The 24,452-nt window shown below is 58.6% G+C and overlaps 2 protein-coding genes across 15 annotated transcripts; both read left to right on the forward strand.

Moving 5' to 3' along the window:
- The first annotated feature begins 109 nt into the window (after positions 1–109).
- On the forward strand, positions 110–12,101 carry LOC107529446 (laminin subunit beta-2). Of its 2 annotated transcripts, XM_016202863.2 has the most exons (33): positions 110–187; positions 263–348; positions 466–638; positions 730–865; positions 946–1,019; positions 1,381–1,569; positions 1,665–1,728; positions 1,963–2,165; positions 2,261–2,381; positions 2,713–2,901; positions 3,107–3,286; positions 3,406–3,518; positions 3,774–3,853; positions 3,941–4,073; positions 4,255–4,413; positions 4,491–4,618; positions 6,813–6,945; positions 7,094–7,286; positions 7,392–7,535; positions 7,738–7,969; positions 8,053–8,216; positions 8,298–8,522; positions 8,610–8,827; positions 8,939–9,035; positions 9,126–9,498; positions 9,594–9,778; positions 9,852–10,093; positions 10,173–10,521; positions 10,841–11,048; positions 11,126–11,267; positions 11,350–11,526; positions 11,618–11,777; positions 11,856–12,101. In XM_016202863.2, exons 2-33 carry the CDS (start codon positions 264–266, stop codon positions 11,990–11,992), a joined length of 5,406 nt encoding a protein of 1,801 aa, XP_016058349.2. In that variant the 5' UTR covers positions 110–187; position 263; the 3' UTR covers positions 11,993–12,101. The 2 variants fall into 2 exon arrangements, with proteins under 2 accessions (XP_016058349.2, XP_087680871.1); XM_087824745.1 differs by having other exon boundaries at positions 158–348; positions 11,356–11,526.
- Positions 12,102–12,348: 247 nt separating this feature from the next.
- Positions 12,349–23,675, forward strand: USP19 (ubiquitin specific peptidase 19). Of its 13 annotated transcripts, XM_016202851.2 has the most exons (27): positions 12,349–12,430; positions 13,858–14,111; positions 14,636–14,674; positions 14,785–14,913; positions 14,999–15,132; positions 15,205–15,507; positions 15,628–15,844; positions 15,975–16,131; positions 16,222–16,293; positions 16,408–16,523; positions 16,626–16,846; positions 16,931–17,126; positions 17,209–17,342; positions 17,450–17,608; positions 17,693–17,803; positions 18,167–18,277; positions 18,363–18,464; positions 19,216–19,356; positions 19,451–19,569; positions 19,785–19,922; positions 20,021–20,331; positions 20,418–20,528; positions 20,609–20,825; positions 20,909–21,061; positions 21,155–21,315; positions 21,397–21,575; positions 22,551–23,054. In XM_016202851.2, the coding sequence occupies exons 2-27, from the start codon at positions 13,994–13,996 to the stop codon at positions 22,776–22,778; spliced, it is 4,077 nt and encodes a 1,358-aa protein (XP_016058337.1). In that variant the 5' UTR covers positions 12,349–12,430; positions 13,858–13,993; the 3' UTR covers positions 22,779–23,054. The 13 variants fall into 13 exon arrangements, 12 of the variants coding, with proteins under 12 accessions (XP_016058337.1, XP_016058340.1, XP_016058342.1 ...); XR_015715689.1 differs by lacking the exon at positions 12,349–12,430 and having other exon boundaries at positions 13,904–14,111; positions 21,397–21,988; positions 22,551–22,566; XM_016202854.2 differs by lacking the exons at positions 12,349–12,430; positions 22,551–23,054 and adding an exon at positions 23,199–23,675 and having other exon boundaries at positions 13,904–14,111.
- The last annotated feature ends 777 nt before the right edge of the window (positions 23,676–24,452 follow it).

Genomic DNA, 24,452 nt, shown 5'->3' on the forward strand with positions numbered 1-24,452 from the left:
GTGAGCGTCTTTTTCAGAGGGGAGGGGGACCTCTGCACTGTGTTGTGCTCCTGCCCGTGATCCACTCCATGTTTTCTTCCTGACATGGTTCCCAACTTTGCTGTAAGTCTGCAGACTCCCAGCCAAGTTGAGGGACCGCCGGACTGAGGACTGAGTGGAGGCTCAGCCGAGGCCCCACACGGGCAGGGTCAGCACGGGACCTCAAGGGGGGTACAGGCGGCACGTCCCTCAGTCCTCTCATCCCTGTTCCCCTCCTCCTTAGGATGGAGTGGGCCGCCGGGAACCGAGGGAGGGACCCACGGGGACAGCCTGGGCCCTGGGAGCTCCGTGTGGGCCTGCTGCTGAGTGGTGAGAGGGCTTGTGAAGGCCTGGGGGTTTCGGGATGTGATGGTGGGTCCTGGGGTAGCCAGCTCTGGAGCTGCCGGGTGGGGAGCACAGTGGAACCAGCTGACCCACTGTTCCCAGTGCTGGCCACCTCCCTGGCCCAGGCCCCAGTCCCGGATGTGCCAGGCTGTTCTCGGGGAAGCTGCTACCCAGCCACAGGAGACCTGCTGGTGGGCCGAGCTGACAGACTGACTGCCTCATCCACCTGTGGCTTGCATGGCCCCCAGCCCTACTGCATCGTCAGTCACCTGCAGGTCCTGCTGGGGTTGGGATGGGGGCCTGAGTCAGTGTGGGGCTGGCACTGGCTGAGGCCCTGACACTGACCCTGACCCTGACCTGACCCAGGATGAGAAAAAGTGCTTCCTGTGTGACTCCCGGCACCCCTACTCTGCTAGAGACAACCCCAACAGCCATCGCATCCAGAATGTAGTGACCAGCTTTGCACCACAGCGCCGGGCAGCCTGGTGGCAGTCAGAGAATGGTGAGGCCATGGGTGGGGCACGGGGTGAGCATGGCTGCCCATCAACAGCCTCAGTCCCTGACCTCCGACTCCTGCCCCAGGTGTCCCTGCTGTCACCATCCAGCTGGACTTGGAGGCTGAGTTCCATTTCACGCACCTCATTATGACCTTCAAGGTGCCGGCATGTCTGGGAGCCTGCTTGAATCCCCTTGCTGGGCTCCCCATTGCCCCTGAGCAGAGTCCCAGCTCCTCAGCCCAGCCCCCCTGAGCTCCTATGCTGTGTGGGAGGCTCCTTCCTCTCCCATACCTTCCATTCCCTTCCGCCTCCATGCTGCCCTAATCCCCGGCTGGGTCTGGAGCTGCCTCCCTGGGCCCCTGAGCTGACCCCCTAGAGGTGGTTGCTCTCCCTGATCGTTGCTTGGCTTCCACTGGTCACCCCCACCTATCTGTGAGCTGCTTGAGGGCAGGCCTCAGCTGGGCAGAGCTCTTGATGGGCTTGGCCTGGTGCCCGCTGATCAGCCATGCCTCCCACCCAGACATTTCGCCCTGCCGCCATGCTGGTGGAGCGCTCAGCAGACTTTGGACGTACCTGGCATGTGTACCGATATTTCTCCTATGACTGTGGGGCTGACTTCCCAGGAGTCCCACTGGCCCCTCCACGGCACTGGGATGACGTAGTCTGTGAGTCACGCTACTCAGAGATTGAGCCATCCACTGAAGGCGAGGTGCGGCCTGGGATGGGGGCTTGGTTTAGGAAGAGGGGATGATGGGCCTGAGGGCAGGGTGGTCCAGCGTCTCTAATGGCTCCATGCCCCTCCAGGTCATCTATCGTGTGCTGGACCCTGCCATCCCGATCCCAGACCCTTATAGCCCACGGATTCAGAGTGAGTGTTCCACCCTTTAGGCTTGGCTCAATCCCAGCGTCTGGCTGGTGACTATTTGGGGCCTCGGTAGCTATTCTGGGTGCTTCCTAGGGCAGGTGCCAAGTCCAATTTAGCTCATAGAGTAATAGACAGGAGGTCTCCCAAGGTGACCTTGGCAGCTGCAACCCCTGGGTGAGCCTGAGGCAGCAAAAGCCTGCCTTGCCAGCTGGCCCCAGCCCTCTCCCCACACCTTAGACCTGCTGAAGATCACCAACCTACGGGTGAACTTGACACGGCTACACACACTGGGGGACAACCTGCTTGATCCACGGCGGGAGATCCGAGAGAAGTACTATTATGCCCTCTACGAGCTGGTTGTGCGTGGCAACTGCTTCTGCTATGGACATGCCTCACAGTGTGCACCCGCCCCAGGGGCACAAGCCCACACTGAGGGCATGGTGAGGGGCTTCGGCTGGCTGGAGTGGGGCTGGGGGCAGGGGCAGGTGCAAGAGTGACTGGACAGTGCTGACCACATGCCTGCCCGCCCTCCTAGGTTCATGGGGCCTGCATGTGCAAACACAATACTCGTGGCCTCAACTGTGAGCAGTGTCAGGATTTCTACCATGATCTGCCCTGGCATCCAGCCGAGGATGGACACAGTCATGCCTGCAAGAGTGAGTGAAACCCTGGCCCCATAGCCCTGGAACTCTGTGGCCTGGCTGAGCCTGGGGTAGAACCCAGAACTGGATGGTTGAGCCCTGAACACCCAGGCTGTGTCCAAAGGTTATCCAGACCTTGATGCCCCTGAGGACTCCCTCAACCCTCCTTGACAATCTGCTCTGGATAGGGACCCAGTATGGTGCTGAATTAAAGTTCCTGAGCCCCCACTCACAAATTCTGGCCTGTGGTGGGACCTAAGGTGGCACTAGGGCTTCTTATGCCCCTTAATCCTGGGATATGGCCCCTCAAGAGGCCTTTGCCCTGCCCTTCCTTTCCTTCCCCAAGAGTGTGAGTGCCATGGGCACACCCACAGCTGCCACTTTGACATGGCCGCATACCTGGCATCTGGCAATGTGAGTGGAGGTGTGTGTGATGGATGTCAGCATAACACAGTTGGGCACCACTGTGAGCTCTGCCGACCTTTTTTCTACCGTGACCCAACCAAGGACCTGAGGGACCCAGCTGTGTGCCGCGGTGAGGCTGGGCTTGAGCGTGGGAGAGGAAAGGCTGAGCCTGGGGTAGGAGCTGGGGAGCTAGACTGCTGTCCAGGTGGCAGGGATTTGGGGAGGGGGACATAGGGTGAAGCCAGACTGGGAATCTGGGGGCAGAGGGGAGGCTTGGAAGATGACTGGTGCTGGACTAGTTGGGATAGGGTAACCCTGCACCTCTTTGCCCTCAGCCTGTGATTGTGACCCCATGGGTTCCCAAGACGGGGGTCGTTGTGATCCCCATGACGATCCTGCACTGGGGCTGGTCTCAGGCCAGTGTCGCTGCAAAGCACATGTCGTGGGCTCTCGCTGCCAGCAGTGCCGTGATGGCTACTTTGGACTCAGTGCCAGTGACCCTGCAGGCTGCCAGCGTAAGTGCTTCCTGCCCTAACTCGTGCTAACCTTAATCCTTGACCTCTCACCTTTGACCCCACTGAACGTGAGCACTCCACAGCTCCCCAAAGTGCTGATGGGTCTCCTTCCCCTGCAGGGTGTCACTGTGATGCCCGGGGAACAGTGCCCGGGGGCACCTCTTGTGACCCCAAGAGTGGAACCTGTTTCTGCAAGCGTCTAGTGACTGGACACAGCTGCAACCGCTGCCTGGTGCGACTGGAGGAGGCCGGGGTTCTGGGGTCCAGCACTTATCCTCAAAGCACAGGGTGAAGGGATGGTGTCCATGTCCCACTGGGTGGGTGCTAAGGGCTTAAGGTCCAGTCCTGGCTAGGAGGCAGGTCTGGGAGGCCAAGGGTGGGAGCCAGTTTTCATCAAGGGGTGGTAGAGGCTGAGAGCCATCATTGGATTCCCTGCTGGGTGGCGGGGGAGTCTGTTTCTGGCCCCCAGCAACCTCCTCTCCCCCAGCCTGGCCACTGGGGCCTGAGCCATGACCTGCTGGGCTGCCGTCTGTGTGACTGCGACGTGGGTGGTGCCTTGGATCCTCAGTGAGTGCTCTTTAAGGGGATCCAGGAGGGATGGGGAAAGATCCTGGGCAGGATAGGGGGTCTTTCTTTAATAACTGCACTCCATAGGTGCAACGAAGCCACGGGTCAGTGCCACTGCCGCCAGCACATGGTGGGGCGACGCTGTGATCAAGTGCAGTCTGGCTACTTCCGGCCCTTCCTTGATCACATGACATGGGAAGCTGAGGACACCCGAGGCCAGGTAGGGGGCCAGTGTTGGAGGGCAGGGCATGGGGAGGCGGGATTATGGGCTCTGCCCTTTGTGGGGAGGGTGTTGGGCCTTGGGCAGGGCCCCAGCTTGAGAGCTGGGGTTTGAGGACCCGCTGTGGCAGAAGAGGTGGAGCCTTGCCTGAGCCCTGACCCACAGCCACATCTCCTCCCAGGAGCTTGATGTGGTGGAACGCCTGGCCAGCCCCGGGGGAACCCCATCCTGGACAGGCCTGGGCTTCATTAGGCTGCGGGAAGGCCAGGCATTGGAGTTCCTGGTGACCTCTGTGCCAAGAGCCATGGACTATGACCTGCTGCTGCGCTTGGAGCCCCAGGTCAGACCCTGTGACACTTAACCCAGAGCTGAACCTCTGGATGTGGGAGCATCTCCTTCATTATCTTATGCCTCCAGGTTCCTGAGCAATGGGCAGAGATAGAGCTGACCGTGCAGCGCCCAGGGCCTGTGTCTGCCCGCAGCCCCTGTGGGCATGTGTTGCCCAAGGACGACCACATCTCAGGGACTCTGCAACCAGACACTAGGTGAGGGCACTCATGGTAGCACCTACAATGGCGGGGGGTTGTAGGTAGGCCCTAAGCTCCCTGAAGCATACTTAAAAGACCCTCACCTCTCATTTATTTGCTCCTTCCTTCAAGTGCCTCCTCCTGAGTATTGTTTGCCAGGTGCTATTGGGTGTGACACTGGTCAGAGGAAGGAAATAGGCAGAATGAGGTCTGCTCGCTGAGGGACCTACGTTCCAGAGCCCCAGGCGGGAATTAATGGGAAACCATTCATCACTATAGGGAACGCCCGCCCGCGATGGGAAGGGAGGGCATCTGAGCACTCTGAGCAGCCATGGGACTGATCTGATTACTGTTTTATTACATTTTGGATAGTGTTTGTTTCATGTATCTTTTTTCATCAATTCTTTTAAAAATTCAAACATACGCAGAAGCAGAGGGAAGAGCATAAGGAACCTAGGTGTACCCATCACAGACGTTTATTCAACTGTGATTGTGTTTAACAAAGATGTCTCTAGTTGCTGAGCGGAGAGTAAGCTTAAAGGGGCCGAGGTGAAAGCTGGAAGGTCACCTGGAGGCTATTGGGTTGACTGAGTGACAGTGAGTTGGGCAGAGGTGTAGCAGTAGAGGTGGCAAGAAGAGGAAGGTTCCAGAGGGTTTGAGTGGCAGAGCTGATGGCTTAAACATGTAGGAAAGGGAGAGAAAGTGGAAAAGGTGACTAGGTGTCTGGATGGGGATGGGGCTCTTTACTGAGGTGGAGACACAGGGAGGAGCAGTTCTGAGATGCTCAGACATGCGGAGGAGACCAGTGGGTGATCGGAGTTCTGTGTCCGGAATTACTGGGAGAGCTCAAGCTTGAAATATAAATTTGGGACTTGTCACTAAAGAGGTGAGTTTAGATGAAACAACCAGAGGAAGGAGGGAAGAGCAGAACCAGGCTTTGGGGTACGCTAGTGTTAGGCCAGTACAGAAGGAGGGGCTGGGGAGAAGGGGGAAAATCAGGAGTGTGGGCAGGGTCCCGAAGAGAAGTGTCTCAGGAGGGAAGGTGCACTGATCTTCCTGCTGCTGAATGCTGGAGCAGATAAGACAGAGAATTGGCCACCAGCCCTCGTGGGTTTGGCTCAGTGGTGAGAGCATTGGCCCGAGGACTGAAGGGTCCCGGGTTCAATTTTGGACAAGAGCACGTACCTCAGTTGCAGGCTCCATCCCTGGCCCTGGTTGGGTCTCATGCGGGAGACAACCAATCAATGTGTGTCTCTCACATGGATGTTTTTCTCTCTCTCTCTCTCCCTTCCGCTCTCTCTGAAAAACAATGGAAAAAATATCCTCAGGTGAAGATTAAAAAAAAAAAAATAGAAGTGGCCGCTGGATTTGAGTGCATGGAGGTCATTGGTCACTTTGCCACAGGCTGTCTCCGGGGCATGTTGGGGCAAAAGCCCCACTGGAGTGGGAGGCTAGAGAGTGGAGGCAGTGACTACAGTAAAATTTTAGGAATTTGTTAGGCAGAAGAGCAAAGACGTGCATCAGCTAGGGGGAAGCACAAGGGATTGAGGGAAGTTTGTGGGTTTTTTTAATATATCTTTATTGATTTCAGAGAGAGGAAGGGAGAGGGACAGAGAGATAGAAACATCAATAATGAGAGAGAATCATTGATCAGACGCCTCCTGCATGTCCCCTGCTGGGGATCGAGCCCACAATCAGGGCATGTGCCCTGACCGGGAATCGAACCGTGACCTACTGGATCATGGGTCAATGCCCAACCACTGAACCACATCAGCTAGGTGAGGGAAGGTTTTTTCAGGGGGTATAAAAGAACCCTAGCATGGTTTGCAACTTGATGGGAATGACCTAGGAGACAGGGGAGGGAGGGGAGGTGATGCAGCCTTGGTGAAGAGCAGCGGAGCTTGGTGGCTGGAGGTCAAGATCAGAGGAAGTGTGAAGAGTTCCTGAGGAAAATTTGGCAAGTGTTTGTGCCAGAGAAGTGCTGTGGGGTAGCAAGCTTATATGGAGTGCTTTCAGCGAGACGGGTCTGTACAGGCGTGTGAGCCCAGTGAGGAAGGCACACAGGACTCCTCTGTACAGATTCTCTGTGGGGCTGTCCAGCTGTCTGTTGGCCTGGACAGTGGTTTGGTTCCTATGTGCGGTGTGGAAGAGGCCCAGAATGATGGGTGCGGGGGCGCTGGGTGACTCCTATGCCTATCCTCCCCTCCCCCAGGTACATGGTGTTTCCCAGACCTGTCTGCCTTGAGCCTGGTGTCTCTTACAAGCTGCATCTGAAGCTGTTGAGAACGGGGGGAAGTGCCCAGCCTGAGGCCCCCTACTCTGGACCCAGCCTGCTCATTGACTCGGTGAACATTCCCCTCTCCCCACGCCAGCCGAGATGGCAAGGCCTGTGGGATGGGACCTGCTCCTCCTATCCAGTGCTAAGCTGAGTAATCTGGCAGTACCAGTATGGCTCCAGGTCTGAACCCCACTCTTCCTTGCTCATCTCTTCAGCTGGTGCTGCTGCCTCGTGTCCTGGTGCTGGAGATGTTTAGCGGGGGTGATGCGGCTGCCCTGGAGCGCCGTTCCACCTTTGAACGCTACCGCTGCCATGAGGAGGGTCTGGTGCCCAGCAAGACCCTTCCCTCTGAGGCCTGCGCACCCCTCCTCATCAGCCTGTCTGCCCTGATCTACAATGGCGCCCTGCGTGAGTGTTTGTGATGTGGGTTGGTGGGGCACAGGTTTGGGTTGGTGGGGCACAGGTTTGGGGGTCGGGTCCAGCCTGACTTGGCCCGACGCCCACTCCCCACAGCCTGTCAGTGCGACCCCCAGGGCTCTCTGAGTTCTGAGTGCAACCCTCACGGCGGTCAGTGCCTGTGCAAACCTGCAGTGGTTGGGCGCCGCTGTGACCTTTGCGCCCCTGGCTACTATGGCTTTGGCCCCACAGGCTGTCAAGGTACTTCCCTTCCTTTCTCCCCCCTTCCCATGACTGCCTCTTTTTTCTGCCTTGCCTTCTTCCTTCCTCTAACTCTGCATCCGAACCCAAACTCTCAGCCCTGGGTCCCTCGAAGTTCTCTGCCATTCCCTGACCTCCCCTCCCTGACCCCACCCAGATTCCCTAAACCCACTCCCTGGCTCAGCCTCTGCCTTGCCTCTAGCCTGCCAGTGCAGCCCTGAGGGGTCGCTCAGTGGCCTATGTGAAGGAACCAGTGGGCAGTGCCCCTGCCGAGCCGGTGCCTTTGGGCTTCGCTGTGACCGCTGCCAGCGTGGCCAGTGGGGATTCCCTAGCTGCCGGCCATGTGTCTGCAATGGGCATGCAGATGAATGCGACACCTACACAGGCGCTTGCCTGAGCTGCCGAGACCACACCGGGGGTGAGCACTGTGACAGGTGAGCCTGGAGCAGCTCCAAGTGGGTTGGTGGATGGGCAGCCTGCTCAGAGATGACGCATATCTTCCTGCCCCTCCATGCAGGTGCATTGCTGGCTTCTATGGGGACCCTCGGCTGCCATATGGGGGCCAGTGCCGGCCCTGCCCCTGCCCTGAAGTCCCTGGGAGCCGGCGGCACTTTGCTACTTCCTGCCATCGGGATGGGCACTCCCAGCAGATCATGTGCCACTGCAGGGCAGGCTACACGGGTGAGTGGGTAAGGCACAGGCGTGGGATCAGGGTGAGGCAGCTGGGCTGAACACTCACGCCTTTCCCCTAACTGTGGGCAGGGCTGCGATGCGAAGCTTGTGCCCCTGGGCACTTTGGGGACCCATCAAGGCCAGGTGGCCGGTGCCAACCTTGTGAGTGCAGTGGGAACATTGACCCCACGGACCCTGATGCCTGTGATCCCCACACGGGGCAATGCCTGCGCTGCTTACACCACACAGAGGGGCCACGCTGTGCCCACTGCAAGCCTGGCTTCCATGGGCAGGCTGCCCAACAGAGCTGTCACCGTGAGTGTGGGATGGGAGAGGGTGAACAGGGTGAGGGTCTAATGCTTGGGCTTCCCTTGATTACTGTGTTCGTCTTGGTTGGCACAGGTTGCATCTGCAACCCAGTGGGCACAGATCCCCGGCAGTGCCCATCCGCTGACCGGTGCAACTGTGACCCAAGCAGTGGGCAGTGCCCATGCCTCCCCAATGTCCAGGGTCCTAGCTGTGACCGCTGTGCCCCCACCTTCTGGAATCTTACCAGTGGCCATGGCTGCCAACCTTGTGCCTGCCACCCAAGTCGAGCCACAGCCCCCACCTGCAACGAGGTATGGGACCCTCCTGTGGATCCCTGGGTAAATGGGACCAGCTATCTGCCTCAAGTCTCGAGGGCTCAGCCTCTAATGGAGGCTGTGACTTCTGCCCTGTTCCCACCCTAGTTCACAGGGCAGTGTCACTGCCGTGCCGGCTTCGGTGGGAGAACCTGTTCTGAGTGCCAGGAGCTTCACTGGGGAGACCCTGGGTTGCAGTGCCGTGGTGAGGGAGCCAGCAGGGTCGGGGGGCTGTGGGACTTCCCAGGATGCCTCACTGGCACCTAATAACTCTGTGGTCTGCCCTTTCCTGCAGCCTGTGATTGTGACCCTCGTGGAATAGACACACCTCAGTGTCATCGCTCCACAGGCCACTGCAGCTGCCGCCCAGGTGTATCTGGTGTGCGCTGTGACCAGTGTGCCCGTGGCTTCTCGGGTGTCTTTCCTGCCTGCCACCCCTGCCATGCATGCTTCGGGGACTGGGACCGAGTGGTGCAGGACTTGGCTGCCCGTACGCGGCGCCTGGAGCAGAGGGCGCGGGAGCTGCAGCAGACGGGTGTGCTGGGTGCCTTTGAGAGCAACTTCCGGCACATACAGGAGAAGCTGGGCATTGTGCAGGGGATTGTGCAGGCCCGCAACGCCTCAGCTGCCGCCACTGCGCGGCTTGTGGAGGCCACAGAGGAGCTGCGGTGCGGATGGGCCTGAGATATGTGGTGGGAAGGAGCAGAGGCCCAGTGGACCTGGGCTGAAGCCTCTACAAATGCCTCCCTCCTCTCTGGCGCAGGCGTCAAATTGGGGAGGCCACTGAGCATCTGACCCAGCTGGAGACAGAGCTGACAGATGTGCAGGATGAGAACTTCAATGCCAACAATGCACTGAGCAGCCTGGAGCGAGACAGTCTTGCCCTTAATCTCACACTGCGGCAGCTTGACCAGCATTTGGACCTGCTGAAGCATTCAAACTTCCTGGGTGAGTGTTAGGCCAACTCTGCAGGTGGGCTGGAGTTGATCTTCAACTGACTAACTGCCTTTGCCCACCTTAGGTGCCTATGACAGTATCCGCCGTGCCCACAGCCTATCTGCAGAGGCAGAACACCGTGCCAACACATCGGCCCTGACAGTGCCCAGCCCTGTGAGCGACTCAGCAGGCACCCGGCACCGGACAGAGGGGCTGATGGCTACCCAGAGGGAGGGCTTCAACCAAAAGCACATGGCCAACCAGCAGGCACTAGGGGAGCTCTCTGCCCGTGCCCACAGCCTGAGCCTGACAGGCATAAATGAACTGGTGAGGCACAAACATAAGGTGGGACATGTGGGGGTGGCTGCTCCTTTCACAGGGCCCTAATTTGTTCTATGCCTGACAGGTGTGCGGGGCCCCAGGGGATGCTCCCTGTGCTACGAGCCCTTGTGGGGGTGCCGGCTGTCGGGATGAGGATGGGCAGCCCCGCTGTGGGGGCCTCGGTTGCAACGGGGCAGTAGCCATGGCGGACCTGGCGCTGGGTCGGGCCCGGCACACACAGACAGAACTGCAGCGAGCACTGGCAGAAGGTGGTGGCATACTCAGCCAGGTGGCAGAGACCCGTCGACAGGCCGGCGAGGCACAGCAGCGGGCCCAGGCGGCCCTGGACAAGGCTAATGCTTCCAGGGGACAGGTGGAGCAGGCCAACCAAGAACTGCGGGAACTTATCCAGAGTGTGAAGGACTTCCTGAGCCGTGAGCCTCCCATGTGGCCCAGGCCATGTGGTTGTTACCCCTGTGTCTGTGTTCATATGTGTGTCCCTGCAGTCGTACTTGGGTCAGGGCCTATACTGGATTTCTGTTCATGACCCCATGTCTGGACCCTGAGCCCTTACCCATTTGTGGTCCTCAAGTCCATGACCCTGAGTCTGTGCCCCATACACAGTCCCTGTCCTTGTGGTTACATCCTTATGCCTATTAGCAAACCCATATCCCATGAGTCTATACCCTAGCATTGTGTCCCCATACCCATGCTGAGGAATGTGTCCCTAAGTCCTTGACTGTGTCCCTATAGAGGAGGGGGCGGATCCCGATAGCATTGAGATGGTGGCCACACGGGTGCTAGAGCTCTCCATACCAGCATCACCTGAGCAGATCCAGCACCTGGCTGGCGAGATTGCAGAGCGTGTCCGGAGCCTGGCAGATGTGGACACAATCCTAGCACGTACTGTGGGAGATGTGCATCGGGCAGAACAGCTACTACAGGATGCACAGCGGGCACGGTCTGACCCCAACCCTGACCCCCATCCTTGGCACCTGGTCCTGATACTTGCAGGCCCTGATTCCCTTTCTTCCCCAGGAGCCGGGCTGAAGGTGAGAAACAGAAGGCAGAGACAGTACAGGCTGCACTGGAGGAGGCCCTGCGGGCACAGGGTGCTGCTCAGGGTGCTATCCAGGGGGCAGTGGTTGACACACAAGACACAGAACAGACCCTGCAGCAGGTGTGGTCTTGCTGGGACATCAGTGGGGCAAGGTTATGGGCATGCCTCATAGACCTGTGTAACCCTGGCCCACCCATGGCAGGTGCAGGAGAGGATGGCAGGTGCAGAGCAGGCACTGAGCTCTGCAGGTGAGCGGGCTCAGCAACTGAATGGTCTCCTGGAGGCTCTGAAATTGAAACGAGCAGGGAATAGCCTGGCAGCCTCCAGTGCGGAAGAAACAGCAAATAGTGCCCAGGGTCGTGCCAGGGAGGCTGAGCAGGTAGGTTGAGGCAGAGCCAGCTAGAGGGGATGAGGGTAGAGGCTGGGCCTCCACTGGGCCACCACAGTGACCCTGCCCTCTACACTCCCAGCTGCTGCAGGGTCCACTAGGCGACCAATACGAGACAGTGAAAGCCCTGGCTGAGCGCAAGGCCCAAGGTGTGCTGGCTGCACAGACGCGGGCAGAGCAACTTCGGGATGAGGCTCGAGGCTTGTTGCAAGCTGCTCAGGACAAGCTGCAGCGGCTGCAAGGTGAGGATCAGGGTGGGTGGGCACCAGAGATGTGGGGCTGTGGGAGTAAACCCTGTAGCTGAGACCTGCCCCCCTTAGAGCTGGAGGGCACCTATGAGGAGAACGAGCGGGCGCTGGAGGGCAAAGCGGCCCAGCTGGATGGGCTGGAGGCCAGGATGCGCAGCGTACTTCAAGATATCAACCTGCAGGTCCAGATCTACAACACCTGCCAGTGACCCCCGCCCAGCCTACCCCAGTCCCCAGCCCCGTCCCGCACGAGTTACTGTCTATACAAGGAACACTCCCCAGCCTGGCGAAGCCCCCAATAAACCGGTGTGACTCCTACTGCGTGGTCTGGACTGTGATTTGGGGAGGGCGGGGCCTCTGGGCGGGGCCGGGCGGGGCCAAGACACCGGAGCCCCGCCCCCTCCGCTGGGCTGCCCGGAGCTGCCTATCGCCGCGTGCCCGCTCCCGCCGGAAGTGCGTCACCAGCTCCGCGCTCAGCCACCCGGGGCCGTAACTAGAAGTAGAAACAAAACAAGCGGCTGAGGCGGTGGCGGGGGAGCCGGGACGGGGGAGGAGCGCGCCGGAACCGGAACCGACCTGACGCCGGAACCGGAACCGAGAGCGGGTTGCCAGGGCCCGAAGAGGGCTGGCGGCGGCGGCCTCGCTCGGTGAGTCGGACGGGCCGCTACTGGCCTGTTTGGCCGGAGCGGGGAGGACGCGACGCTGGCCCCGGGCGGCCTGTTCAAGGTCACGGGCTGTGCCAGCCCCCGCCCCTCGAGCCCTAGGAGGGCCGGGCCCGCCGATGCTGGCGGGGCGGTTACGCTACGCCGGTGGCTGGCCTCCTGCCTCAGAAAGGGCTGGCGGCGAGCGAGGGCGACTTCCTGGAGGAGGCGGTGGCGGTGGCGGGCGCAGGGTTCGGAGGCAGGATCTGGGTTGCAGCCCGGCCGGGGGGCGCTGGTCTGCGGTCAGTAACCCCGCACGGCCTCTTAGGCCGGCATGGGGAGGGACACGACCTTCGGCTGGGGCCTAGGTGCAGGGAGGCGGAGAGTGTCCGCTTCCTGCCTCTGGACCTGTGGTCATTAAAGATCCAGCCCACCAGTCACACATCTGACCCATGGAAGGATATCTGCCCCCACATTCGCCCTGGGGAGCAGAGCTAGCCTCTGTCCTGCTACTGTCTCAGGCCAGACTTAAGGCAGCCAGGGATCCTGGATGCATAGTTCATCCCTACTTTTTTCTCAGTTTTGAGAACTTTATTTTGGTTGGAGAGACGGCCCAGAATTCACTGGTGGGTCTGTGAGAAACTGGGTAGAAGGTCTCTGGCTCAGCTGATGAGTGAATGGACCTGAGAAGGAAGGGGATGATATCTATTTCAGTCTCAAACTGGGTGCCCGCCCTGCCTGGCTCTGGGGCAGGCTTGCTGCTGAAAGGGTAATGTGACATCTGGATACCCGCTTCACCTCAGCTTTTTCAGGCCCCTCTGCTTTGAACACCAGCTGGAGAGAGGAATCTGTCTTGGGATGTAGGGAAAAATCCAAGCAGTGCATGGGAGCAGGTTCAGAGGAGGGCAGGAGCTGGCAGGCAGGTGGGGCATCTTAGCCACAAGACCTTGCCTGGGCAGTGGTAGCACCTGGGCTGGGCCTATTTTCAGCCACAGAGCCTGGTCTTCCTGCTGCTTGATTGTGTCTTTCTGTCCTGCCTTCCTCCTCCACCTCCTACTTCTCGGGTGGTGACTAAGCAGCCAGTGAGAGCGAAGGAAAAGTGAGCACCCTGTGGGCTGGAGCCTTGGCTCCTCTCCAGATTGGTAGAGGAGCCTGGCCCCAGACTGTGGCTGCTTTGACCTGGTGTCTCCTCATTGAGGCTTCCGTGTTTGCAGATCTGTGTAGCAGGCATCTATGGGGCTCAGCCAGAAATGGTTGCTGCTACTTGCATTATTTATTTCCCCTTCAGAATAGTCTGAGTGTATCCACGGCTACATCAGGTGGTAAAGAGATATTGCTCTGTAGGGTTAGGAACCTGTGGTTGCTGAGCCCTGGCTGTAACCAAGGAGCAAATTGTTGGGCCTTGGTAGTGATTCCTGGTCCCTCCTCATTAGGCTGTCACTTCCTTGCTGGAGAATTTGGCCACAAAGAGTTGCCAAGATAGCTGGGCCAGGAAGAAAGCGCCGTAGCCCTGACCCAGACGCCGTTGCCGACCCCGGGGCACTCTGGCTGTCAACCAAGCGGCTAAAGATGTCTGGTGGGTCCAGTGCCAGGAGAGGGCCCCCAGGACTGGAGGAGGCCACTAGTAAGAAGAAGCAGAAGGATCGAGCAAACCAGGAGAGCAAGGATGGAGATCCTAGGAGAGGTGGTAATGGCATTCCCAGAGTGCTTGTGGCCTCCTCCTCCTTCCTGTTGAGCCTACAGATTGGGGGTTGGGAAATGACTTTTGCTGTTCCTTCTGTCCTGCTCCGATGCTGAGAGGAGGACATGGCAAGCTGGGTAGAGCCTCAGCTTTTTTTTTGGTTTGTTTAATCCTCAGTCAAGGATACTTTTTCCCACTGCTTTTTCAGAGAGAGTGAAAGGGAGAGACAGAGAGAGAGAGAAACATCGATGTGAAGGAGACACATCGGTTGGTTGTCTCCCGCACACGCCCTGACCAGGGCTGGGAATCAAACCTGCAACCAAGGCATGGGCCCTTGGCCGGAATTGAACTGGGACACTTCAGTCCGCAGTCCAGTGCTCTAACCACTGAACCAAACCGGCAAGGGCGAGCCTCAGCTTTGAAGTCTGAGTATTTGGCTGAGATCTTATAAATGGTGCTTGGTGGGGTGGTGGGGTTATGGAAGGGCTGCCTCCTCCTCATCGTTTCCCTATTTTTTGCTTTGTTGTCAGGGTCAGTGTCCACTCCTCGGGAGGAGCAGACCAAAGAGGGTGAGTAATGAGTAGGCCTTTGGGTGCTAAAGTGCTAGGGGAAAAGATGGGTACAGGGGTACAGCCCCCATCTGGAGACCCTCATGGTCTTATTGGCACTCTTTCCACAGAGTTGTTGCTTGATTGGAAGCAGAGTGCAGATGAGGTGATTGTCAAGCTGCGTGTGGGAGTGGTTCCCCTGCGGCTGGAGGAGGTGGATGCTGCTTTCACAGACACAGACTGTATGGTGCGGCTTCCAGGTGCGTCCATCTCATCTGAGCCCAGCAGTATATTTGAATCCTCTGATGTGCGCCACCCCAGCTCACTGCTCCACTCTATCTCCAGGTGGTCGGCAGTGGGGTGGTGTTTTCTATGCTGAGATAGAAAGTTCTTGCACTAAAGTGCAGGCTCGCAAAGGTGGCCTCCTGCAGCTGGCACTGCCCAAGAAGGTGCCTCTGCTCACATGGCCCTCTCTCCTGGTAAGTTCCAGAGCCAGGGAGGGGAGGGATACCCATGTAGTTGACAGGGCCTAACTGTTGTATCTTTGACAGAAGAAACCCCTAGGGACCCAGGAGTTGGTGCCAGGGCTTCAGTCCCAGGAGAATGGGCAGGAGTCATCTCCCATTGCCCTGGAGCCAGCCCCTGAGCCCCGCCGGGCAAAGCAGGAGGCCCGGAACCAGAAGCGGGCCCAGGGTCGTGGTGAGGTAGGGGCAGGGGCTGGCCCCGGGGCCCAGGCAGGGCCCAGTGCCAAGAGGGCTGTGCATCTCCGAAGAGGGCAAGAGGGGGAAGGGTCCAGAGATGGCCCTGGACCCCAGGGCGATGCCCCCCCTTTTCTGGCTGAGCCAGCCACCCAGGTGAGTGTGGAGTGCCTATGTGGGAGTTGGGAGGTGGAGGAAGGGTGCGGACTGCAATGTGTAGGGACACCTGCCTGGCTGGCCCAGGGCTGATCTTGTCCACAAACTTGCCACGCATAGGCTGAGGCTGAGGAACAGCTCCGGGTACCACCGCTGAAGCACCAGACCTGCCTCCTGAGCTCAGAGGAGAATCTAGCACTTTTGGCAGGAGAGAAGGCAGTGTCCCCCAGGAATGACCCAGTCTCTCCAGCTATGACCCGGAACAGAGACCCTGAGAAAGGTGACCGGTCCAAAGAGGAGATGGCAGTGGCAGCAGATGCTGCATCCTTGGTGGATGGTAAAGGTGGGGCCGGGGGTGGGCAGGCAGAGCCCTAGGTTGTGCTGCGAGGTTGGTGGGCAGGTAGGGAGTAGAATAGTAACCGGTGGGAACCTGTGCTGGGTGGTGCTGAGCTGTGGTCTCAATGTAGAGCCGGAATCCATGGTGAACCTGGCATTTGTCAAGAATGACTCGTATGAGAAGGGGCCTGACTCAGTGGTGGTGCACGTGTACGTGAAGGAAATCTGCAGGGACACCTCTCGAGTGCTTTTCCGCGAGCAGGACTTCACGCTTATCTTCCAGACCAGGTGGGTGGGTGGTGGGAGATTGGATAGATGGTGCGCTGCAGGCAGGACTGTGTCTGATGCTCTTCCTCCTGCCCTGTTGTGCCTCTCCAGGGACGGAAACTTCCTGAGGCTGCACCCGGGCTGCGGGCCCCACACTGTCTTCCGTTGGCAGGTGAAGCTCAGGTGGGTGGTGCCCGGCCCCACACTGTTTGCTTGTCCCACCCTGGGCTCCATCTCCCTGGCCCATCTGGCCAGACATGTACTCCACTTGTTTCTGAGTTCAGCCTTTCCTCGCAGGAATCTGATTGAGCCAGAGCAGTGCACCTTCTGCTTCACGGCCTCTCGCATCGACATCTGCCTCCGGAAGCGGCAGAGTCAGCGCTGGGGGGGTCTGGAGGCCCCAGCTGCACGAGGTCTGCACACGAGCTCCCTTCATTGCCCACCCCGCACGACCGGGACCCCCACCCTCTGCCACGTGCTGCTAACCACCAGCCCCCTCGTTCCCCCTTTTTAAGGTGCAGTGGGTGGTGCAAAGGTTGCCGTGCCGACAGGTCCAACCCCTCTGGATTCAACCCCACCAGGAGGTGCTCCGCACCCCCTGACAGGCCAAGAGGAAGCCCGGGCTGTGGAGAAGGAGAAACCCAAGGCTCGATCTGAGGACACAGGGCTGGATGGTGTGGCAGCCCGAACCCCCGTGGAGCATGGAGCCCCAAAGCCAGAGCCACAGTTGGCCTCGGTGAGAATCCTGGGGTGGGGAGGGCCAAGGATGGAAGCCGGAGAGCCTCTAGGGCTGCTGTCTCACTCCCCCTCACTCCCACAGCCCAAGCCCACGTGTATGGTGCCTCCAATGCCCCACAGCCCCGTGAGTGGAGATAGCGTGGAGGAGGAAGAGGAGGAGGAAAAGAAGGTGTGTCTGCCAGGCTTCACGGGCCTGGTCAACCTGGGCAACACGTGCTTCATGAACAGCGTCATCCAGTCTCTGTCCAACACTCGGGAGCTCCGGGACTTCTTCCATGGTGAGAGCAGTGCCAACACCCTGGCCTGTGGGCATGGAGGATGCCTTCCCCATTCACACTTCTGTTTGGCTGCTGTCCCTAGATCGCTCCTTTGAGACCGAAATCAACTACAACAACCCACTGGGGACAGGTGGGCGTCTAGCCATCGGTTTTGCTGTGCTGCTCCGGGCACTGTGGAAGGGCACCCACCATGCCTTCCAGCCTTCCAAATTGAAGGTGAGTTGTGGCTACTTCCTCCGTTTGCTGGAGAGGGTGGGGAGGGCCAGCCAGCTGGGTGTACGGTAGAGCTGGGCTCTATGCTCACACTTTACATCTGCATTCAGGCTATTGTGGCAAGCAAGGCCAGCCAGTTCACAGGCTATGCACAGCACGATGCCCAGGAGTTCATGGCTTTCCTGCTGGATGGGCTTCACGAGGACCTGAACCGCATTCAGAACAAGCCCTACACGGAGACAGTGGACTCCGATGGGCGGCCTGACGAGGTCAGGGTTGGGAGTAGAGGTGGGCATGTCTCATGCACTTCTCAGTGCCCAGGTCTCCTCGGTCCTCACCACTCTGTCCCTCAGGTGGTGGCTGAGGAAGCATGGCAGAGACACAAGATGAGGAATGACTCTTTCATCGTGGACCTGTTTCAGGGCCAGTACAAGTCGAAGCTGGTGTGCCCCGTGTGTGCCAAGGTGTGATATGCTCCCCTAGAGAGAGACCCCCTTGCTTGGCCTAGCTAGCCTGGTCAAATTGAGGTCAGAGGCATGTGAATCTTTAGGTGTTGGTGGGGCCAGGTTTGGGCAAGGAAGCTGACTGGAGGCCTTAAGCTCCTGTGTGGGCTGCAGAGGTTGGCGGAGTAGGCTTCTTGGCTGAGGTCAAAGTGATTGCGCCCACAGATAGCTGTAAGGAGGGGCAGAGGTATAGGTAAGACTGAAAGAGAAATAAAACAACTCCATTTACCATTGCATGGGGAGCAAGAGGCGCACATTGATAAACTGACTAGGCTGGGCAGGACCTCAAGTGCCAGAAAGAGGGATTGTTTTGTGCATCTGCAGGTCTCCATCACCTTTGACCCGTTCCTCTACCTGCCGGTGCCCTTACCTCAGAAGCAAAAGGTCCTCCCTGTCTTCTATTTTGCCCGGGAGCCCCACAGCAAGCCCATCAAGGTGAGGCATACGCTCCTACTTCGGGGCTGTCCCAGAGACCCTGGCCCACCTTCCCCATGGACTCTGTCTGCTCTTTTCATCACAGTTCCTGGTGAGCATCAGCAAAGAGAACTCCAGTGCAAGTGAAGTGTTGGACTCCCTCTCTCAGAGTGTCCATGTGAAGCCTGAGAACCTGCGTCTGGCCGAGGTATGTCTGTCCTTCCCCAGGCTCTTAAGCATGTGGGTCTGTGTACTCACAGCACACAGACACTTGTGAACAGTCACTGGCACCTGCCATGGACACATGGTTGTGCACGTGACTGCATGAAAACAGATGGTGTGTTACTGGTTGAGACATGGTTGAAAGCAGGCATTTGGGCTGAGCAAAAGAGGTGTCCTCAGTTCCCAGACATCGTCAGGGTTTACTCCCCCTTTTGGTGGCAGCTTCCAATTGCTTTTCCCTTTTCAAACAAGGAGCGTGAGCTGCAGGACTGTCCTTCCACCAGCTATGGTTCTCTCTCCGTCTGCTGCTCCTTCATGTTATCCCAGATCTGTGCGCTGGTCTTCCCCAAAGGTCCTGAGCTTCCATCCTGGCAGTGCTCTTATCCTCAGAGGGTTAGAGGTGGGGAGGAGCCTCCTCGAATGTAGCCCCCCCCCCATGATAACCATGTTGCGGTCTCAGCAGGTCCCCACTAATTGAGAGCAGGGTAGAGGCCCTCGGTGTGGAGAGCTTGTGGTTGGTACCTGACCCAGTCCTGGTCTTTCAGGTCCTGAAGCACCAGGCTCCTTCCATTAGGCACTAAGGCTGGTGCCAGCAGAGGCCTATACTGCTTTGGGGCCACAATCCCTACCCCTCCACCCATAGACCCCAAATCAGAGCCAGGCCGCCTCCCTGTATTCTGGGCAGGGTTGGGGGAAGGGCTTGTCCTCACATAGGATCTGTGTGTTCTCTGTCTCAGGTGATTAAGAACCGTTTCCACCGTGTGTTCCTGCCCTCCCACTCACTGGACACTGTGTCCCCATCAGATGTGCTCCTGTGCTTTGAGCTGTTGTCTCCAGAGTTGGCTAAGGAGCGGGTGGTGGTGCTAGAGGTGCAGCAGGTGAGTGGAGGCCGACCTGATGGCACAGGGCCCTGGTGGTGGGGGGGGCATTCCCACCTGGCCTGGCCTTGCTGAGCCAGATGACCCACCCTAGCGCCCCCAGGTGCCCAGCATCCCCATCTCCAAGTGTGCAGCCTGCCAGCGGAAGCAGCAGTCCGAGGATGAGAAGCTGAAACGCTGTACTCGGTGCTACCGCGTGGGCTACTGCAACCAGTGAGGACCCCCGCGGTCTACCCCTTCCCTCCTCCCCACCTGCCTCCCTTCCACATACGATTTAAGCCCTCCATCTACCACCCCACTCTACCAGGCCCTACCAGGGGGAGGCAGGGCCAGCATCCCTATTTTCCAGGGCCAGAGACTATCCCCCAGTATAGTCATAGGAGGCCCATGGGGCTAAGACCCTATTCTTCCCTCCCCCTTCCCTCCAGGCTCTGCCAGAAAACCCATTGGCCTGACCACAAGGGCCTCTGCCGCCCTGAGAACATTGGCTACCCCTTCCTGGTCAGTGTGCCTGCCTCACGCCTCACTTATGCACGTCTCGCTCAGTTGCTAGAGGGCTATGCCCGGTAAGTGCCCAGTGGTTGAATTAGGGTAGGGTGGGTGGGGGGTAAAGGTGCCAGATGTATTGGTCAGGATTCTTACTTGTTTTGCTGCCTGTTGCCAGGTATTCTGTGAGTGTATTCCAGCCACCCTTCCAGCCTGGCCGCATGGCCTTGGAGTCCCAGGGCCCTGGCTGCACTACTTTGCACTCCAGTAGCTCTCTGGAGGCTGGGGACAGTGAGAGGGATCCCATTCAGCCGCCTGAACTCCAGATGGTGACCCCAGTGGCTGAGGGGGACACGGTCCCCCGGGCATGGGCAGTCCCTGATCGGGGTCCTGTGCCCAGCACTAGTGGCATTTCTTCCGAGATGCTGGCCAGTGGGCCCATTGAAGTTGGCTCCTTACCTGTTGGTGAGAGGGCATCCCGGCCGGAAGGTAAGAGTCTGGTGAAAGGCTCTGCAGCTAGGGGAGGGGAGGTTGGGGGAAGCTTGTTAGGCTCTGATTATTGTGTTCGCTCACAGCGGCTGTGCCTGGGTACCAACACCCGAGTGAAGCCATGAATTCCCACACACCCCAGTTCTTAATCTATAAAATCGACGCATCCAACCGAGAGCAGCGGCTAGAGGATAAAGGTGTCTGGGGTGTGGTGGGAGCTGTGGGTGGGGTGGGCTGGCTGCTCTCCACAGCTGACCCCTCTCCTGCCCTTCTCCAGGAGATACCCCACTGGAACTGGGAGATGACTGCAGCCTGGCTCTTGTCTGGCGGAACAACGAGCGCCTGCAGGAGTTTGTGTTGGTCGCTTCCAAGGAGCTGGAATGTGCCGAGGATCCCGGCTCTGCTGGTGAGGCTGCCCGCGCTGGCCACTTCACTCTGGACCAGTGCCTCAACCTCTTCACGCGGCCTGAAGTGCTGGCTCCAGAGGAGGCTTGGTGAGGGCCGGGCAGCAGGCAGGTGCTGGGGCAGGGGGGAGTGGAGATCTGCTGGTCTTGACCTCATCTCTGCTCCCTATCAGGTATTGCCCGCAGTGCAAACAACACCGCGAAGCCTCTAAGCAGCTGTTGCTGTGGCGCCTGCCAAACGTGCTCATTGTGCAGCTCAAGCGCTTCTCCTTCCGCAGTTTCATCTGGCGTGACAAGATCAATGACTTGGTGGAGTTCCCTGTTCGGTGAGTGAGGGGCCCTGGTGACTGTAGGCAGGGCATGGGGGCCAAGCATCCTGGGCACCGTTGACTATCTCACCTCTGTGGTTGGAATCACAGCAACCTGGACCTGAGCAAGTTCTGCATCGGTCAGAAAGAGGAGCAGCTGCCCAGCTACGACCTGTATGCTGTCATCAACCACTATGGAGGCATGATTGGCGGCCACTACACTGCTTGTGCACGTCTACCCAATGACCGCAGCAGCCAGCGCAGCGACGTGGGTGAGGGCACATGCAGCCAGCAGGATAGGTGGCAGGGGTGGTGGTGCAGGTTATGCTCACCCTCTTCCTACCTTGCTATAGGCTGGCGCTTGTTTGATGACAGCACGGTGACCACAGTAGACGAGAGCCAGGTCGTGACACGCTATGCCTATGTACTCTTCTACCGCCGGCGGAACTCTCCTGTGGAGAGGCCCCCCCGGGCAGGTCACTCTGAGCGCCACCCAGACCTAGGCCCTGCAGCTGAGGCTGCTGCCAGCCAGGTGAGGCCTGGGGGAAGTTTCGAAGGCTAGTGGGGCCTGACTCATAGATGGGAGGGGGTGGGGCATAGCTTCCTCTCCTCCAGCCATAGGCCCCTGCAGCCTTGGGATTTGTGAATCAAAGACAAGGGTCCCTTCCATGAAGCCTTAGCCAGAATGATCACCGTGCTATAGGGGCCCTTTAGGTGCACACACACCAATAAACTGCCATTGGCATGCACATAGGCACCCACTAGCTGCTCTGAACCTCACTGGGTATGGTGCATGAACAAACTGTCCTTGACAGCCTCCAGCTTCCCTATGCACATGCCAGCCCATAAACCCTCACTTGTGATTGTCCCTGTATTCTGATGCACACTCAAGACAAGGCCTCTCCAGGCTAGCCATGGCCTGGGGCGGCTGTCGCCCTCTCTGAGGTGAGCATCTATTTCTGCTGAGCCTTTGGGGTCTTCTCTTCCATGGGGTGCCATAGGCCTGGTTGGTGGGCAAAGCCACATCTCTCTTCTATACTAGTCTCCCCCTTGCTGTCCTCTCCTGCCTTGAGCCCCCTACACTGAGACTCAGAGAAATCCTTCCAGAAGACAGTGGTCAGGATCTGGACGTGGATGGGAGGAGCCAGAAGATTACTCAGGTTGCAGCTCTATCCTCCATGATCCAGTCCCGTCTGTGGGAGGCCTGGGCTAAAAAACTGACTAGCTAGCCCCAGCCTGCCATGTGAAGTTGCGTGTTGATTGGAAGTCTTCTGGAGGCCAAAATGCTGTCAAGATTCACCTATCCTGATGCTCAGTCTAGACAATCCTGCGAATGGTCTACTTGGCTTCTGCCTGCTCACCTCCCTGCTGCTTAACCTAGGATGTAGGGGCTTAGCGCCAGTCACCTTGGGTAGGAGTGTCATGGCCGGGGGTCTCAGGGATACTGGGTCACCCCCCACTTCCATCCCCTGCTCTGGGTGCTGATAGCCGTTTCCGCACACTGTAGGCTTCCCGGATTTGGCAGGAGCTGGAGGCCGAGGAGGAGCTGGTACCCGAGGGGCCTGCACCCCTGGGTCCCTGGGGGCCCCAAGACTGGGTGGGCCCCCCGCCACGTGGCCCTACCACACCAGATGAGGGCTGCCTCCGATACTTTGTTCTGGGTACCGTAGCAGCTTTGGTGGCCCTCGTGCTCAACGTGTTCTATCCTCTGGTATCCCAGAGTCGCTGGAGATGAGCTCGCCTGCAGGCAGCTGCTATGAGCTGGCCCACCTGCCTGCCCATCAGGCATGCCTGCCTGTGGGGGACCAAGTCTGGGCTTGGGCCTCAGTGTGTGCACCTGGAGGGAGAAGGTGGGGACTGTGGTTCCTACAGGGGCAGAGCAAACTAGGGTGGGTATTCATCCAGCTGTCTGTCCATCCATCCTGCTGCTCTGACCCTTGGCCTGGGGCTTAGCCCTGCGCAAGCAGCTTCCTGTATTTAAAGTGTTAATAAAGTGAGACTGTTCAGGCCTGATCTTGTCTCTGTCTCAATGCCGCTGCTGTCTGCGCCTGCCTTGGGGCCCTCCCTAGGGTGCCGGAGCTCTGAGCCAGCACCCCTGGGACGCCAGGCAGCATACTGGGCAGCCCCCAACCCCTGTCCTCATATTCTGTTGCAGGGACTAGGCCCTGGCCAGGCCCCCGAGGTGGCCCCCACGCGGACAGCCCCTGAACGCTTCGCCCCCCCTGTGGACCGCCCAGCCCCCACCTACAGCAACATGGAGGAGGTCGATTAGCAGGTCCCTGGCTGGGGGGGGGCTGGGTTTGGGGATCCCCCCCAGAGGGCCAGCTCTGCCGCTTCTCCTTCTTTAACCCAGAGGACACTGGCTTCCTCAGTGGGGAGTGGGGGTGTGACGAGGGTGGGAGCCTCACAGGTTGGGGCCTCTTGTCTGCTCAAACCCCAAGCCAGCAGGCCTTGGCCTCCGCAGCCGCCCTCAGTCCCGCGCGGTGTGATTCTTGGTTGTACCTTCAGTTCTTTCTGACTCGCATTATAAACGTTTAATTTTATTCTAAAAATTGTAATTTTTTTTCATTTCGGAAGTGATTGCTGCTGTTTAAATATATTTTAAAAATAAATGATAAATAAGCAGACTTAGTGACTGATGCACCAGGTGCTGTGGCCACCTCCCTTTCCCATCTGATGTGTGTGCATGTCCATGTGTTGAAGAATCTGAAAGCGCTCTGGTCTGCGGAGAGCTGGTAGGTCTCCACCTCGGGCCCTGTGGATCACGAAGCTCACTTTTCCATCAGCTCTCGGGGGCCTGCCTGATTGAGTCTCATGTGGAGGTGGCTGTGGTTCGCATCATTGTCAATACCTCACACCCAAGGGGTGGAGGAGACCCCCATGAGGCTCCAGAAGCTGACAGATGGGTCAGGGGGACTTGGAGGAGGTACTGGGGGGAATCTTCTTCCTTTCCCATTCTCAGGTCTTTTTTTGCTAGTTTGAGTACCATCTGGATCCCTCAAGGGAGAACACAGCAGGAAAAATCTGTGGGGAAGGAGACCTTGCTTCAAAAGGACAGGCAGAATAGGTCAAAGCTAATTCTGGTTGACTTTCTGTATGAGGAAGGAGGCATTTCTTCCCTTGAGTCCTGAGACCTTGGCTCCTGGCCCCTGCCCCAGGCTGTTCACCCACAGTAGGTGTGCAGGCTTGTCCCAGCCTCGGAGCCTTTGTGACCTTGTACACACAGAACATGGGCAAATCTTGTCAGAAGCTGCCTTGCCTCACTTCGTGGTTAATGCTGTCCCCTCCTTTCTCCAATTCTTGGGGGTACGGTGGGCGTCTCTAGTTGGAGGGAGATGGGGAGCAAAGGTACTTGTGAGGCAGGTGTTCATAAATGCCAGAAAGTGTAAGGCAGGCAGAAGTGGTACAG

The sequence above is a fragment of the Miniopterus natalensis genome, chromosome 15 (assembly GCF_054644295.1).
Source record: "Miniopterus natalensis isolate mMinNat1 chromosome 15, mMinNat1.hap1, whole genome shotgun sequence".
In the NCBI taxonomy this organism is placed as follows: Eukaryota; Metazoa; Chordata; class Mammalia; order Chiroptera; family Miniopteridae; genus Miniopterus; species Miniopterus natalensis.

Bases quoted from the DNA above. Each gene is read 5' to 3' on its own strand.
- LOC107529446 (XM_016202863.2), top strand. From the start codon at position 264: ATGGAGTGGGCCGCCGGGAACCGAGGGAGGGACCCACGGGGACAGCCT. The intron at 1,020-1,380 runs GTGCCGGCATGT...CCTCCCACCCAG, and splicing joins ACCTCATTATGACCTTCAAG to ACATTTCGCCCTGCCGCCAT. The intron at 4,414-4,490 runs GTCAGACCCTGT...TTATGCCTCCAG, and splicing joins TGCTGCGCTTGGAGCCCCAG to GTTCCTGAGCAATGGGCAGA.
- USP19 (XM_016202851.2), top strand. From the start codon at position 13,994: ATGTCTGGTGGGTCCAGTGCCAGGAGAGGGCCCCCAGGACTGGAGGAG. The intron at 14,112-14,635 runs GTAATGGCATTC...CTTTGTTGTCAG, and splicing joins TGGAGATCCTAGGAGAGGTG to GGTCAGTGTCCACTCCTCGG. The intron at 15,133-15,204 runs GTAAGTTCCAGA...TATCTTTGACAG, and splicing joins TCACATGGCCCTCTCTCCTG to AAGAAACCCCTAGGGACCCA.